The sequence below is a fragment of the Chenopodium quinoa genome, unplaced genomic scaffold (assembly GCF_001683475.1).
Source record: "Chenopodium quinoa cultivar QQ74 unplaced genomic scaffold, ASM168347v1, whole genome shotgun sequence".
NCBI classification, from domain to species: Eukaryota; Viridiplantae; Streptophyta; class Magnoliopsida; order Caryophyllales; family Amaranthaceae; genus Chenopodium; species Chenopodium quinoa.
The window spans coordinates 2,089,538-2,107,544 of record NW_018744128.1 but is presented as its reverse complement, the minus strand read 5'-3'; the positions used below and the strand labels follow the sequence as shown (position 1 = coordinate 2,107,544).

General features: G+C 33.8%; 2 protein-coding genes across 2 annotated transcripts; one reads left to right on the top strand and one right to left on the bottom strand.

The window, feature by feature from the left end:
- Positions 1-10,442: 10,442 nt before the first annotated feature.
- On the top strand, positions 10,443-15,042 carry LOC110692871 (metal transporter Nramp5-like). Its single transcript, XM_021869953.1, has 11 exons — positions 10,443-10,625; positions 10,886-10,964; positions 11,219-11,259; positions 11,374-11,452; positions 11,582-11,796; positions 12,560-12,741; positions 12,877-12,946; positions 13,097-13,378; positions 13,806-13,937; positions 14,298-14,393; positions 14,487-15,042. The coding sequence occupies exons 1-11, from the start codon at positions 10,443-10,445 to the stop codon at positions 14,757-14,759; spliced, it is 1,632 nt and encodes a 543-aa protein (XP_021725645.1). The 3' UTR covers positions 14,760-15,042.
- Positions 15,043-15,215: 173 nt separating this feature from the next.
- On the bottom strand, positions 15,216-16,091 carry LOC110692870 (uncharacterized mitochondrial protein AtMg00810-like). The gene has a single exon (XM_021869952.1). It carries the CDS (start codon positions 16,089-16,091, stop codon positions 15,216-15,218), a length of 876 nt encoding a protein of 291 aa, XP_021725644.1.
- Positions 16,092-18,007: the final 1,916 nt, after the last annotated feature.

The following is an 18,007-nucleotide window of genomic DNA, read 5'->3' as shown; positions in this document are numbered from 1 at the left end:
ACCTTGTATCTATCACTCTATTATATATGTATGAAAGTTATAAATCAATCTAATTCAACTTTACCGTATAGAATATTTTTGACCAATCTGATTTATTTTCAGCTTCAATATACTTTAAGATGTACATGTGTAGACACCCATTTGTGTCTCCCCAAAACCAAACTCAGTGATGAGTACCTTTCACGTCGAATCATAATCGAATGAAACGAAGTGTGGAAAGGTCTAGTGTTGCGGAAAGTTTTAATTCTTTTCTCTTCTTCCTGTTTTTGAAAACTTTATTTTAAGAAAACAACCAATCCGGTTTGGTTGGTCCATGATATGGTTCCGATAGTGGTGTAGTTGGATGGGGTTTGCAAAGACCTTCCCAACGATATATTATAAGCCCAATTCCGATGAATATTGAGGAAGTTACGGCCAATTTACTAAACTGGACCCGGTTTGAGCTTTAAGTACGGCCTAATGATCTAGGGGAGGGCCTAATATAATTTATCATTCCTAATGTAATTAGGAATGGTTTTAGTCTTTTAGAACATTCTAGAAGATTCTTTTCATTCCTAATTCAATTAGGACTTTTCAGAGTTTTAATCAAAATCAAATAGTATTTGAAGGAATTATATTATTTTATCTTCCAGTACGGTAAATTTATCAGATTTTCGAAAACGCGTTGAAATCCAATTTGGCGTCCAACCCTAGGCCTTGGCGCCTGGAACCAGGATTGGCGCCAGAAGCTAGCCATTGATGCTGGCGCTAACCACTGGTGCTAGCGCCAATTAGCCAGGGTTGGCGCCAAGGTTGTTTTACGATCTTCAGACTCTGTTTTGTTAAATTATCTTTTTTGGATGATTTTCTCTATAAATATCGTATCAAAAACTCCGTTTTCATTCATCAAGATTCACCAACTCTCGTCAATTCTTATCAACTCTCCTCATTCATAAATCATTCATCAATTAGCATTCATCTACAGTCAAATAATTCTTTTCATTCATCTCTTTCATCAATTTTCATAAATATTCATTCTTTCATTTCTTTAATTCTTTCTAGCCTTTTCTCAAATACAAAATTCCGCATTCATTAGATCTAGAAACACCTAGCCATATTCGAAGTTGCCTTCGCCCTAGATGTGAAAGGTTTTAATTTTTGAGGGTTTGGTCCCAAATCTCTCGATTATTTAATTTAATTGCTTTGATTATTATTTTCCTTGAAGTTACTAACGTGTGTATTTTGTAATTAGAAAGAGGTACGAGACATCCAAGTAAGTACTTTAATTGATTAATTGATATTATGATGTAGATATCATGTTTATATTGTTATTATGATTACTAGTATCATGTCTAGGGTAATTTTAATATTAAATATGATTGCTATGATGCCTTTTATTCTCTTCCTAATATTTATCCATGTTAGTATCATGTTAGGGTTAAAGATTTGATTTTTATTGTTTAGTGACATGCTGGGATTTGTTATTAATCTTGTTAGTATCATGCCTAGGATCTTGCTATGCTTTAACATGATTATGATTATGATTGATATTATTATTATTCATGATGTTATTTATTATGTTGCTTGATATGTATTACATTTTATATTGTTATTGCTTGATCACACCTTTATTGCATGTTTAAAGGGAATTGGTATTTGCAATCACGCTTAATAAGATAATTAATAATCTTGTTAGGGTTAATTGTGATTATAATTCAAGTGATCGCCAATAATAGTTTATTTGTGCATTATATTCAACCAACATAGATAAACAGGTTTAGGGTTAATCCTATTGATTGCATGTTAATTAGAAAGCGCACATGAATACGAGCATAATAAAGTAGAGGCCTATTATTAGGGCAGGTTCAATCTCTTTTAGGTTGGATTTGTACCATCATCCCCGAACCCTTATTTGGTTCATGACCTTATGGAGTTGACGATCTCTTGGATCGTTAAGGGGTGTAACCTTCACCTCGTGAACGGTTTACAAGTTCCTTAAAAACTTGTTGGCGACTCTTTTTCTCTATCTTCTTCCCTTTTGGACGCCACCGTACTTTAGTTTATGATCACAGTGGGGTTCAAGCTAGTGGGATTTTAAAGGCTTGAAATTATTCCCTACAACATGCCACAATCAGTTCTGCATAAAGTAATATAAATTTATATAAATTTGATTAAGAATCGATTGTAAAATGAAAGTAACATGTTAACATTACAATAATACTCCAATATGATCTGCATTATCATTTTTTTCCTGCATTTAAATAAGTGTTTACATATATTGATAGGAATACGTAAGCATCCAATTAATTATATATAAGACTATAAGATGTATAGAAAAATAATTTACCTTGATGCAAATATTCTCTGTACAATTGTGAGCATGTTGTTTTGAAGGAGTCAAATTCAAATCCATCGATTAGTTTCTTTGACCAAGCAACAATAAACTCAGACCATGGTAATTTGCAAAATCTGAAAATTAAACAAAAATATTAAAGAGGTACGGAATGAGAAATCTACCCAACAATGACAAAGTCAAGAATTTAAGTAAAATAGTTGATCGAATTTGAAAATTGTAATTGACATCTAAATACTCATGGAAATTAAAGAATTTTTTACCAAGATTTTATATAAACTAATAAAAAAAATACTAATAGATGAGGGGGGTAGGATTGAATCCAAAAAGAAATAAAACACAAATTAGTACTCCGTATAATACTAATATTGGTATTTGTATTATTGAAAAATTGCAAGTTTGATTACAAACTAAGTCCATTAATTAAACGTCCTAGTACAATGCAATGGTGAACATAATTAGATGAAGAGTGACATTATACTGTCAATTAAGAATTTGACTCGAAATTATAAAAGCCTCATATGCATTTATCTATACTCTAATTGACTAAAAATGAATAAAAAAACAAAAAATTATAAGAATTGACTAATAACAAGTAATAGAGTAGTAAATCACACAGTAGTATCGTGGTATGGAGCACTTTCACCAAGATTTTATATAAACTAATAAAAAAAATTAGAAATTGCAAAAATTGAAATAACATCAACAATTCATAACAAAAGCTGAAGAAACATTACGAGGGAGAAGAATAGAATTACTTGACAAATGCATGCCGAGATTAGGGTTAGGGTTTTTTAGGGTTACGTTTTAGATTAATGAAAAGAGAGATTAATATTGAAAAAAACTAACAAATTACCTCAATTGAATCTTAAAATTAAAGATGTTGAATAATGTTGTCCCCAAATTACAATTGCTTCAAGATTTAAATGTGATGAATGAAAATAACGAAGGAGGTAGGTAGAATGGGAGAGCGAGAACGATAGAAACTGAAAAAAAAAAAACCTACGTGAGAAATATAAAAGGAATTAGGTGTTTTCCTATATATATATAATTTAGTAATACATAGCAGTACATAACATTTATGGTACATAGCGGTATTTGTCATGCACTGTAGACTCTCCCTATTTATGCTAAATTGGAGTACTTTTCATGCTTTTTTTTTTTGTTTTTTTTTTTTTTTGGCTTCTCAAAACTACCTAGCAAGTTAGTTTAAGTGTTCACTTAATGCTTCTCAAAAATGTTTTTAATGAAAAAAATGTGGTCGAGTCTATAGCAGATCAGGTTGAAGTATGTAAAATATTTTTATTGATTTTTCTCAAAGTATTCTTTTATTAAAATAATTACATTGATAGTGTAATACGAAGTAATGAAGTATGATAAATTTTATCTACTCCGTAATATTGTAACAATTGACTATAAACACATAATAGGAAGTACTTCTATTAAATAAAGTTCAATTTGACTATAAACAGATAATAGGAAATACTTCTATTAATGAAAGTTCAATTTGACTATAACCATATTTTGTAAAGAAAATGAAACATATTCAATGATGATGCTAATGTTGACCTTGATAACTTGATTAAATATTATTTATTTTTGTGGAATGTGCGTGAACAGCGTGATAATTGAAGAAGTAGTTTGAAATCAACCATCGTTTTCATGTTTAAGCAAATCCCATGTGACATATGGAGTGCTATTGGAAGAAAACTTTCAAATTTTACAAAATTATTATTCCTTATCTTTTCCTCGTGTTTCCTTCACTACGTTATCCAATATACATCTGATTAATTGCCATTATTACGAATGAATAACGGTCATTATATGACCCCGGAATTTATCCACTAAAATTTCAAGAATTTTTGACACCGGGCCTCGAAACCTCAAAAATTTCTCAAAAAGCGTGGATATTAGTTTTCAATTTTGGATTTTTTTTACTTTTTTTTGCCCGAATATAAAAATTACCGAAATTTTTACCATGGTCCCTAATACCCTCCAGGAGTCCAATTGGGTGGGTGGAACCATACAATTTGTCTTTAAACGGCTAATTTACCGATTTACGACTTGCATTGATGTCATTAATTCAAGCCTATCACAAACGTTTATGAAAATATTAATGATCATATATGGTTCCAAGCGACATTATATGACCCCGAGATGTATCCCCTAAAATCTCAAGCCTTTTCGACATCGGACCCCGAAATCTCAATAATTTCTCAAAAAATGTGGATATTAGCCTTCAAATTTGGAATTTTTTGACTTTTTTTCGACCGAAAATAAAAATTGCCAAATGTTTACTATGGTCCCTAATACACCCCGGGAGTCCAGTTAGGCGGGTGGAACCATCCAATTTGCCTTTAAACGACCAATTTACTGGTTTAAACCTTGTACCGATTTAATTAGCTCAAGCCAACCACGAACATTTATTACAACAAATAATGATCATATATGTTTCCAAACGACATTATATGACCCCGAGATGTATTCCCTAGAATTTCAAGACTTTTGACACAGGGCCCCGAAGACTCCAAAATTTCACAAAAAGCGTGGATATTAGCATTCAATTTTTGAATTTTTTGACTTTTTTTCGCCCGAAAATGAAAATTGCCGAAATGTTTACCATGGTCCTTAAATCCTCTCGGAGTCCAATTGGGTAGGTGGAAACATCCTATTTGCCTTTAAACGACCAATTTAGTAGTTTAAAACTAGCACCGATTTCATTAATTCAAGCCTACCACGAACATTTATGAAAATGTATAATGATCATATATGGTTCCAAACGAAATTATATGACCCCGAGATGTATCCCCTAAAATCTTAAGGCTTTTCAACAACGGGCCCCGAAACCTTCGAATTTTCTCAAAAGCATGGATAATGCCTTCAATTTTTGAACTATTTGACTTTTTTTCGCCCATAAATAAAAATTGCCGAAATGTTTACCAAGGTCTATAATAACCATTGGGAGTCCAGTTGTGTGGGTGAAACCATCCAATTTGCCTTTAAACGACAAGTTTACCAATTTACAACTTGCACCGATTTCATTAACCCAAGCCTACCACGAACATTTTATGACAACATATAATCATCATATATGGTTCCATACGACATTATATGACACCAAGATGTATTCCTTGGAATTTAAAGACTTTTCGACATCGAGTCCTAAAATCTTCAAAATTTCGCAAAATACGTGGATATTAGTCTTCAATTTTAGTATTTTTTGACACTTTTCGCTCGAAAATATAAATTTCCAAAATGTTTACCATGTTTCCTAATACCCTCCTGGAGTCCAATTGGCTGGGTGGAACCATTCAATTTGCCTTTAAACGAACAATTTACTGGTTTACAACTTGCACCGAATTCATTAACTCAAGCCTACCACAAACATTTATGACAACATATAATGATCATATATGGTTTCAAACGGCGTTATATGACCCGGAGATATATCCCCTAAAATCTCAAGAATCTCAAGGATTTTCGATACCAGGCCTCGAAACCTCCAAAATTTATCAAAAAGCGTGGAAATTAACCTTAAATTTTGGAATTTTTTGACTTTTTTCGCTTGTAAATAAAAATTGTCGAAATATTTACCATGGTCCCTAATACGATTCAGAAGTCCAATTAGGTGGATGAAACCATGTAATTTGCCTTAAAATGGCGAATTTATCGGTTTACAACTTGCACTGATTTCATTAACTCAAGCATACCACGAACATTTATGAAAACATATAATGATCATTTATGGTTTAAAACAGTATTATATGATCCAGAGATGTATCCCCTAAAATATCAAAGCTTCTCGACACGGGCCGCTGAAACCTAAAAAATTTCTCAAAACGCGTGGATATTAGCCTTCAATTTTGGTATTTTTTTACTTTTTTCGCACAAAAATAAAAATTGACAAAATTTTACCATGATCCCGAATACTATCTTTTAATCCAATTGGGTGGGTGGAACCATCAATTTGCATCTAAACAACCAATTTACCGTTTTACAACTTGCACCGATTTCATTTACTAAAGCCTACCACGAACACTTATGACAACAAATAATGATCATATATGGTTCCAAACAGCATTATGTGACCCCGAGATGTATCCCCTAGAATTTCAAGACTTTTCGACACCGGGCCTCAAACCTCCAAAATTTCGCAAAAAGTGTGGATATTAGTCTTCAATTTTGGAATTTTTTGACTATTTTTCGCCCGGAAATATAATTTGTCGAAATGTTTACCATAGTCCCTAATATCCTCCGGGCATCCAATTGGGTTGGTGGAACCATCCAATTTACCTTTAAACGGCCAATTTAATTACTGATTTACAACTTGCACGGATTTCATTAACTCAAGCCTACTACGAACATTTATGACAACTATAATGATCATATATGGTTCCAAACGTCATTATATGACCCCAAGATGTATCCCCTAAAATATTAATATTTTTCTACATCGTACCCCGAAACCTCCAAAATTTTTAAAAAGCATGAATATTAGTCTTCAATTTTGGAATTTTTTGACTTTTTTTCGCCCGAAAATAAAAATTGCCAAAATGTTTACCCATGGTCCCTACTACCCTCCGAGCGTCCAATTGGGTTGGTGGAACCATCCAATTTTCCTTTAAACGGCCAATTTAATTACCGATTTACAATTTGCACGGATTTCATTAACTCAAGCCTACTACGAACATTTATGACAACATATTATGATCATATATGGTTCCAAATGTCATTATATGACCCCGAGATGTATCCTCTAAAATATTAATAATTTTCTACATCGGGCCCCGAAACCTCCAAAATTTCTAAAAAGTAGGGTTATTAGTCTTTAATTTTGGAATTTTTTGTCTTTTTTTGCCCGGAAATAAAAATTGCCGAAATGTTTACCCATGATCCCTAATATCCTCCGAGTGTCCAATTGGGTTGGTGGAACCATCCAATTTACCTTTAAACGGCCTATTTAATTACCGATTTACAACTTGCACGGATTTCATTAACTCAAGCCTACTACGATTATTTATGACAACATATAATGATCATATATGGTTCCAAACGGCATTATATGACCCAGAGATGTATCCCCTAAAATATTAATATTATTCTACACCGGGACGCGAAACCTCCAAAATTTCTTAAAAAGCGTGGATTATTAGTCTTCAATTTTGGAATTTTTTGACTTTTATTCGCTTGGAAATAAAAATTGCCGAAATGTTTACCATGGTCCCTAATACCCTCCGGTAGTTCAATTGGGTGTGTAGAACCATTCAATTTGCTTTTAAACGGCAAATTTATTGGTTTACAACTTGCATCGATTTACCGGTTTACCACAACCAATTTAATTAACTTGCACCAAACCCAACTTGAACTGAAATTGACCCAAACCCGTTTTATCCCGTCAAAACCCGAATTTAACCCGACTTGTTACTAACCTGACCTGAATTCAACCCGACCCGTTCTTAAACCTACCCGAATTTAACCCAACCTGTTACAAACCTGACGCGAAATCAACCCAACTTGTTATTGACCTGACCCAAATTCAACCCGACTTGTTATTAACTTGACCCGAATTTTATTTACCTATTACTTACCCAACCCAAAAATTCAACCCGATCTTTTACTAACCCGACTCGAAATTAACACAACTTGTTATTGACCCAACCTAAATTTATCACAAATTGTTCCTGACCCGATTTCAAATCACCTTAAATGCAATTTAGACCACCTTATTATTGTTGATCAAAGCAATTTATCTTGGGAGACCAAGTCGGTCCAGGCTAACAAAAGAAAGGAGCATCATCCTTCAATTTAAGAGTTAAATATAATATTTATTTTTTGTATGGTCAAAGGAGATAATTATCTTCAATTCATATATTATAGACAATAGTTCTCTAGTATATTGCCATATATGTTATAGTCAAGGGAAATAATTAGCTTGATAAAAATGATAGTTATCTACATATAGTTAGTTGAACCCGAATATGACCTGACTTGGATATGACTCGACCTGATTTTTACCTGCAAATTATTGACTTGAACCGAACCCGACTTGAACCCGAGAATGACCTGACTTGAAAATGACCCGACCTGATTATAACCCGCAAATTATTGACTTGAACCGAACCCGATTTGAATCCGAGAATGACCCGACTTGAAAATGACCCGACCTGATTATAATCCGCAAATTACTGACTTGAACCAAACCCGACTCAAACCCGAGAATGACCCGTCCTGATTCTAACCCGTAAGTTATTGACTTGAATCAAACCCGACTCGAACTCGAGAATTACCCTAACTCGTGAAAACCCGAATAAAACCCGACCCGAATGTGCCCGACCTGTTATTAACCCGACCCAAACCCGATTAAAAGTATGACCTGACGTGACCCGATTCAAGTATGACCCAACCTAAACCCTACTCGCATAGGTTATGGAATTAATCTAAATTGACTCGGCCCGAGTTGACCCGACTCACTCTTACCCGACTCAAACCCGACCCGTTTACCCGAATTAACAGCTCTAGATTGTACTAATTTGAAAGAAAATTCAAAATGAGCGAGATTGGTGTACTGTACTTATAAGAAATACAACAATTACAAAGAATATTTAAATTGTTAATGTCGACATAAATTCTAATTAACTACAAACTACTCCTTATAATTACGACACGCAGCCATGATAATACAATGTACTCGACTAGTCCGTACTCTAAAGGTGCAACACAACATATAGTTTATACGTAATATAAATGCTACTATGTGTATATTTTTTTTAAACCTCTAAAATGGACCTACTTTTGTAATATAAATGCTACTATGTGTATCTTAATTGCATGTTTTATATATTAAAAGATATTCCCTTGCTTATGCTACTATACGACGACATTACTTAATTAAATTAAGGCATGTATAAATTAAAGTTATTAAACAGTTACAAACAGTACAGTTAAGACTCAATCTGTCCCTAAATTACATTTCTACTTCTTGCAATTATTCCTCACATAATAGAGAGAAGTAGGAATGTAATTTAGGGATTCAATTCAAACTTATTCCTATAGTTAAGAAGAAGATCCTTAAACTTTAATGTAGTAGTTGTTATTAACTCTAAAACGGACCGACTTTTGTACTTTTATTTTTATGAATATGAATATTTGATACAATTCCAAATCATTATGGTACAAAACACCTACTTGTTCATGAAATCATCAATTTTGTTCTTCTCTTTGTGTCATCACGTTATTATAGTTTATACCACCAACTTTACTAGATACTGTCTAGTTCCGTAGATGAGAATATCCGACTATGAGATGTTGCAATTCAAGCATGTGTGATATAGATAGTGAGCTCGATTTAATTTGTTGCATCCGTTTTCTATTGATCTCCTATTTAGTATTTACAGATCGAAAAAAGACTTTAAAAAGAATGAAATATTATTATGATTATTATCTAAAAACTTGAGAAATTATCGTTTCTTTTCATTTGAAATGTTTTATTTTCTATGGTCTCCAATGAATAATTGAATTATTGAACAATGTAATAATGAAATAAATTTTATTACATTTATGTTCCATAAACAAGAGTTATAGAGAATAAAATTTTTAATGGACTGCTATACAGCTAATTAACTCGATCGATAATAATGGTAGAGCTACCACCTTAGAAGTTAATAATATTATCTCTGTTACAGGTTATGTGTAACAATTTGACATAAAGCAGAGATGAGAAATGTCTAATCGTAAATATATACACCTACTTTTAACTTTGTACCCCTAGTTGATTAGTACTCCGTACGGTATTGTTTTCTTATGACTTTATGAGTGAATATTTCGGTTAGTATTCTCGTTTTCAGTTAACACATTATTTATTTAATGAAACTAAAAAAAAAAAAGACAATATGATTTTGAAAGTTTATGAAAGTACATTACCAAACCCCATTAGGTTGTTTAATTAATCATACAGATTACATCACTGCTTTCTTAGATATGGTACGAATTATTTCATATTATATAATTAAATTTGTTTCTTTTATAGTATACTTTATCGTACTATATATAGGTTAACAAATGAGCACCATTTTATAGATAGAAATTTAGAAAATTTAAAACAAATAGTGTTATGGCAAAACTTATTGATGAGAATGAAATAAGAAGATCTGGCATTCTAGGAAGCAGCAATCGAATAGTTGCCATTGATGTTAAGGGAGTTGATGAAGATGAAAGTAACGAGATTAGTAATACTAATGATCCTCTCCCTCTTTCTTCTAGTAAACGATTCGATGAAAATTCAACTGATCAACAGGTCATGATCTTAATTTTTTTTAAAATGATCTCTAGTTTAATTTCATTAATTAATTATATCGTTTGTACATGATGGATAATTCATTTATCGTCAATATTACCAATTTACTAACTATTACTAAATTAATGCATTTATTCCGCATGCATGTACTTCATGTACTCCATTTGTTTTAGAGTAATTGCATCACTTTAACCAGTATATTTAAAAAAGTCAAAGTGATATATACATTCAATGAACGGAGGTGAATGTTTGATTGATAGGAACCCATGTGGAGAAAGTTTTTATCATTTGTTGGTCCTGGATTTCTAGTTTCAATGGCTTATCTCGACCCTGGCAATTGTAAGTTTCTCTTGCTATTAATAAATATAGTTAATTAATTATTTGAAGTGAACCAATTGAAAAAAAATAATATATATATAGACAATAGAAGTAATTCATTCGTCTCAAAACAATAAGTTATTGTAAGTCTGTAACAATTAAGGTTACGGAGTATTTTTTCAAGGGCGGCCATGAAATAACGTGGCCAAGAAGTCACATGCATGTAAACCCCAAAGAGTTCTTATATAGCCTGTCTTTTAATTTTTATGTCACAGTGGAAACTGACTTGCAAGCTGGAGCTAATCATAAATACCAGGTGATAGAATAGTGTAATACCATGATTTCCATGATTTAATTTGTATGATACAATTAGTTAAATTCATGCATAATGTCTAATAAATTTGGATGATCTGATCTTGATAATTTACAGCTTCTATGGGTGGTACTTACTGGATTAATTTTCGCTTTAATTACGCAATCTCTAGCAGCAAACCTAGGAGTATCCACTGGTAATAAGGTTTAATTTCAAATTAATTCATACAATCATACGTACTTAATTTTAAATTAAACCTTAAAATGTCAACTTTTAATCAAACTAAACCTAATTTATTGTAGCAAAATAAATTGTTTTTATTCAGGCAAACACTTGTCGGAGCATTGCAAATCGGAGTACCCAATGGTAGTGAATTACGGGTTATGGTTGCTAGCAGAGTTGGCTGTAGTAGCAGCTGATATACCTGAAGTCATTGCGACCGCCTTCTCATTAAACATTCTATTTCAGATTCCTCTTTGGGCTGGTGTTCTTCTTACTGGTTTAAGCACTCTCCTCCTCCTCGGAATCCATAGATATGGGGTATGTATTCCTCTTTCTTGGTGACTATTTTCTTTATCTTTGGGTGTTTCCTCTTAAAACAAAATCTAGTGTGTTTTCCACTTTCTTGAGTTTTTTTGCATATGTTAAAACTCAATTTGGGATGTCCATCAAAGCCTTACAATGTGATAATGGGCGAGAGTAGGATAATGATAGCTTTACTATTTTCTCACAAAATACATTGCTAATTATGGACAATAAATATTTACATATTTATCTAGTCTAACACTATAACATGAATTTTTATTCTATTTTCTTACAAGAAAAGACCATACCCGGCCTATAACAACTTAATTAATGAAACCATGTAACATTCAACTAAGGTCTAAGGGTATGTTATGATTTACTGAACTGAATTGAAATGAACTGAACTTATTGGAGTTGAATAAAATTGAACTGAATAATTTATGAGAGAAGGAAATTAAAAACTGAACTGAACTAAATTAAACTTATTGAAGCTGATTTGAAGTGAAATGAACTGAAAATAAGCTGAAAACAATGCAACATGCCCTGAGTCATTATTAGCTTCATAACTTGATACTATTTTTTACGACAGTACATCCTAAAATGGCAAGATTATGCGTGATTTGAATTGTACATGTCATTGTTGCTAATCATCTACAAACTAGTCAAGTTTCACGAAACTTGGACAATATATATGCTAGTCAATATTCATGTATGTACAAAGTATTTTGTTTAATTGATTAGTAATTTTTTTTGTCTCGGGTTTTTGGTATCGATATAGGTTAGAAAGTTGGAAATATTGATAGCAATGTTTATGCTTGTAATGGGTGCTTGCTTCTTCGGAGAAATGGGTTATGTAAAGCCGCCGGCGGAAGAGGTAATCAAGGGCATGTTTATACCTAAGCTCGCAGGCAACGAGGCCACTGCTGATGCCATTGCGTTGTTGGGTGCTTCTATTATGCCGTAAGTTCACATATTAATCACTCCAACTATATCATAAAAACTTCATATATATTACGTTTTACTTGATTGATTAATTATGTTAATTTTTCGATAAGTTATCTAATCATTTTGCTTGCAAATAATTAAACTTGACAGGCACAACCTCTTTCTCCACTCGGCTCTTGTGTTAACCAGAAAAGTACCCAAGTCTACAAAAGGCATTAACGTATATTACCAAAAAAATATAATCTCAATTTGTTTTGAACATTACACGTATATTTTAACTTCAGCTTTCAGCTAATTTTACCAAACATTGTAATCTACGTAATTTCTCCAATTACTAATACTTTGTCATAAATGATTGTTCGATGTTCAGGATGCATGTAGATACTTTCTACTAGAGAGTGGTTTCGCCTTCATACTTGCGTTCTTGATCAACGTAGCTGTTGTATCGGTATCAGGCAGAATATGTTCAGGAGATAGTCTTACACCAGAAGTGGCAGAGTTATGCAGTGTTTTAACACTTAATAATGCAAATCTTCTTCTAAAAAACGTTTTGGGCCGAAAATCTGCCTCTATTATTTATGGAATTGCCCTCTTTGCATCTGGACAAAGCTCTACAATCACTGGCACTTATGCTGGCCAATACATTATGCAGGTAACACAGTAATTAACTAGCCCTGTATTTTCTTAATGACAATCTTCATTGTTGTATATTAATCTTAATTATAGAGAATATAATTTAATGACGACACCACTTAGTTTAAGCTGCACAGATACACTATGTCGTGATTATACATACTTGATTGTGGAAAAACATGCACAGTCCTCAAGATCTTGTTAAATTTATTTCAAAACATACATTTATTATTTAACATGTTCGTGGTCATGAAGTTATACAGTGACAATTGTAAAGGTCCCAAAGTCGTGACAAGTAATTAGTTAGTTGTTATAATAACCTAAATAACGAAATCAATTTTTGTGATAGATTGAATAGCGATAAAATTACATAATGATAGTTACTATTATTATTATTATTGTTATTATTATTATTAGTAATTTATATGTTTTATTATTACTTTCAGGGATTTTTAGACATCAAGATGAAATCATGGTCAAGGAACTTAATGACTCGATGCATCTCAATTGCACCAAGCCTAATAGTTTCAATCATTGGAGGATCATCAGGAGCTGGGAAGCTCATTATTATTACCTCGGTTCGTGTCTCTAACCTATTATATGAACAAACAAGGTTGCATTCACTCTCAACACATATATTAAGGATAACACATTCTAATTAGAGCCGATTATGTTAGGCCCGGCCCATTTGGGAAAAAATTTCGTCATGACTCATTAGGGCCCAACTCGATTTTTTTTATTTTCTTGCGGCCCATAAATATGTATTTTTAAGTTTTATAGATATTTTTTGGCTCGGTCCGAAAAGCCCACTACACCCTTTTCAAATTTGCGGAATTCGGGCAAACATTTTCAGCTCAAACCTTATTTTGCCCTGACCAAGCGGGCTAATTTTTTTTACCTTTGATCACCTCTAATATATGATACTTATTATATTGCAGATGATAGCATCATTTGGGGTTCCATTTGCTCTAATTCCACTGCTTAAGTTCAGCGGTAGTTCCACTAAGATGGGACCTCACAAGAACTCCATTATTGTAAGTTATGGTCATTTTAAATTTCTAAAAGCATAAGTAAAACTACTAATTAATTAAAATATGGCTTTAACTAAATTAAATTTGAGCATGCAGATTATGATCATCTCATGGAGTTTGGGACTAGGAATAATGGGCATCGACATATATTTCCTTAGCACAGGATTTGTGGGTTGGCTAATTCATAGTAGTTTGTCAAGAATAAGCAATGTGTTCATTGGAATCGCGGTGTTTCCCTTAATAGCTCTTTATGTTGTAGGAGTAATCTATCTCATGTTTAGAAAAGATAGGGTTGTTACATTCGTCGACTCTCTTGAGCTTTCTTCAAATGCTGCTAACAAAGAAGATCTTCCAGACACACTACCATAACACCCTAAACCATATATACTTCGTAAGTTCGTATATATGGCACTTCAAACGTTACTTGGCCAATAATATATTTGAGAGAAAGGATTTTACGAAATAGTTTGAAAATAGAATCGAAGTTTATGTTAGTAATTATTATGTAAGTGATCAATGTAACATTAAATTGTAATATATAAATGAACAGACAATGTTAATTAATTATATATGTGTATTTTGTATTAAGAGCTAGTTTAGTTCAATGTAATAGTTTAGTTTGATAAGAGAAATTTTAGTTTGTAATAGTTATAGTGACAAATTGAATAGAAACTCTTGACTTTCTCATTCACCACTTAAGAATATATATAGTTATATAAGATATTCCTAACCCTAACATAATTAGGAATAAGATAAAATATTAACATAACTAGGAAATCTAAAGATATTATACAATATTTCCTAATATTATCTTAACATCCCCCCTCAAGATGGAGCATGTAGATCTCGAATGCCCATCTTGCCAAGTAAGAATTCAAATTGCGCCTTTCCTAACGCTTTTGTAAAAATATCCGCCAACTGAATCTTCGTGGAAACATACGATGGCTTAATCTCACCTTCTTTAATAGCATCCCTAATAAAATGACAATCTACCTCAATGTGTTTTGTCCTCTCATGGAACACCGGATTATTAGCAACGTGGAGAGCCGACTGACTATCACAATACATGTTCATACCTTGTTTATGTTCTACACCCAAAGACTGGAGAATTTGTTTCAAGTGTTTGAACTCACATTGCAACCCTGTCATTGCCCGATACTCGGCCTCTGTGGAACTTGTAGAAACTGTTGGTTGCTTTTTAGTCTTCCAGGACACCGGTGACAACCCAAGCAATACAAACCAACCGGTCAACGACCTACGAGTCAAAGGACAACTCGCCCAATCCGAATCACACCATCCTTCCAATTGTAGTGCACTATCTGATCTCAAAAGAATGCCTTGACCCAGACATTTCTTCAAGTATCTAACTACTCTCAATGTCGCCTCCCAATGTTCCTCTTTCGGACATTGCATAAATTGTGACAAAATATGCACCGAATAAGCCAAATCCGGCCTTGTGACTACCAAATATATAAGGCGACCAATCAATCGCCTATATCGTTCACCATCTGCGAACTCTTTCCCTTCTACTAAAGCAAGTTTGTGATTTTGCACCATCGGAAAGTCTGCAGGCTTTGCTCCTAGTAACCCTGTCTCAGAAATAATATCTAAAGCATACTTACGTTGGCACACATAGAAACCATGTTTACTATGTGCCACTTCAAGCCCCAAAAAATATTTCACGGCGCCCAGATCTTTCATATTAAAACATTTACACAAGTATGCTTTAATTTAAAACTCTCCAATGCAATTGTATTATTTCCTGCTATTATCATATCATCTACATAAACCAAGACACTCAACTGCATTCCACCCTTCGAAAGAGTGAATAAAGAATAGTCGGAATACGATTGTTTAAATCCATATTTCTTCAAGGCTGTAGACAATTTTTCAAACCAACATCTAGGAGCTTGCTTCAATCCATATAAGGACTTATTCATCTTACAGACCTTATCTGAATTGCCTTTTTGAAATCCCGGTGGTACTTTCATATAAATCTCCTCCTCCAAATCACCGTGCAAGAAAGCATTATGTACATCCATTTGATGTACATCCCAATTTTTAATCGCTGCCACTGCTAAGAAAGTACATACCGTAGACATTTTTGCCACTGGCGCAAATGTTTCATTGTAATCGATCCCTTCTTCCTAATGATTACCAAACACCACAAGTCTTGCTTTTAATCGCAACAAGTTACCACCTTCATCTCTCTTCTCAGTGTAAACCCACTTGCTTCCAAGTGCTTTCTTTCCCGCCGGAAGATTCTCCAAGGTCCAAGTGCCTTGATCTTCGAGAGCCTTTATTTCTAAGGTCATAGCTTCTCTCCAACTTTCATGTTACATTGCTTCCTTGAAAGACCTCGGTATGCGTGCCTCTGTTACTGCAGCAATATAATTTCTATGTTTTTCGGAAAACCGATCATAATTAACAAAATATGTTATAGGATAGAGAGTACCTGAGGAAGATGATTCTGCGGATGACCCCGACGAGACTTTATTTTTCCGAATGGTATGAGTGACACAATCTCGAATCTTTGTCTAAGGAAATTTTACACGTTTTCCCCGACCTAGATCTTCTTCACCCATTTCTACTCTCCTATTCTCTTCATTCCCAGCCACGGGCTGCTGTACAAGTGCCTCCGCAGCCGCCCCACGGCCTGCTGCCATCTCCCGCGACCTGCCCGCGGAGTGGTCTGCGTGGAGCTGCTGCACGGGTTGCTGTACAGGTGCCTCCGCAGCCACCCCGCGGCCTGCTGCCATCTCCCGCAGCCTGCCCGCGGAGTTGTCTGCCTCGAGCTGTTGAGCAACGCCCTCTGCAATCTGCTGGGCAGTGGCTTGGCCACGTAGTTGCTGCTTCCCAGCAGCTTGCTCTGGTGTTCCAGCAGCCTGCTCACTCTCCTTATGCACCCCAAAGTATGTACCCATTTGCCACTGTTCAATCCCATCATCACTTGCAAAAAAATCGAGCTCACCATTTACCTTACACTCTGTCAAATTCGTACTCTTTTCCTCCCCAAACGGAAAAACCCGTTCATGAAATTTAACATCTCTAGACACAATAAATTCCCGAGTCTCTAAGTCAAATAATTGCCACCCTTTTTTTCCAAATGGATAACCAAGAAACACACATTTTCGACTTCGAGAATCAAATTTGTCCCCCTTACTCCGTTGATTATATGCATAACACAAACACCCAAAAACCCGAATAGTCTCATAAGACAGGATTTTACCAAACAACATCTCATACGGAGTTTTATATTTAAGTAGATGACTCAGAGTACGATTAATCAAATAACAAGCCGTTAATACACACTCCCCCCAAAATTTAATAGGTAATCTACCTTGAAATTTCAATGCTCTAGCCACATTTAAAATATGTTGATGTTTTCTTTCCACTCTCCCGTTTTGTTGAGGTGTACCAACACAAGAGGACTCAAAGACAATGCCATTGCTAGTAAAATACTCTTTAAGGTGATTAAACTTTGTACCATTGTCACTCCTAACCACCTTAATATCTCTACCAAATTGGCGTTTTATCAAAGCAATAAAATTAAGAAAAGTAAACTCAACAACGGTTTTATTGCGAATTAAATAAATCCAAACACCTCTAGAAAAATC

Bases quoted from the DNA above. Each gene is read 5' to 3' on its own strand.
- LOC110692870 (XM_021869952.1), bottom strand. From the start codon at position 16,091: ATGAAAGATCTGGGCGCCGTGAAATATTTTTTGGGGCTTGAAGTGGCA.
- LOC110692871 (XM_021869953.1), top strand. From the start codon at position 10,443: ATGGCAAAACTTATTGATGAGAATGAAATAAGAAGATCTGGCATTCTA. The intron at 11,260-11,373 runs GTGATAGAATAG...GATAATTTACAG, and splicing joins GAGCTAATCATAAATACCAG to CTTCTATGGGTGGTACTTAC. The intron at 13,379-13,805 runs GTAACACAGTAA...TATTACTTTCAG, and splicing joins CTGGCCAATACATTATGCAG to GGATTTTTAGACATCAAGAT.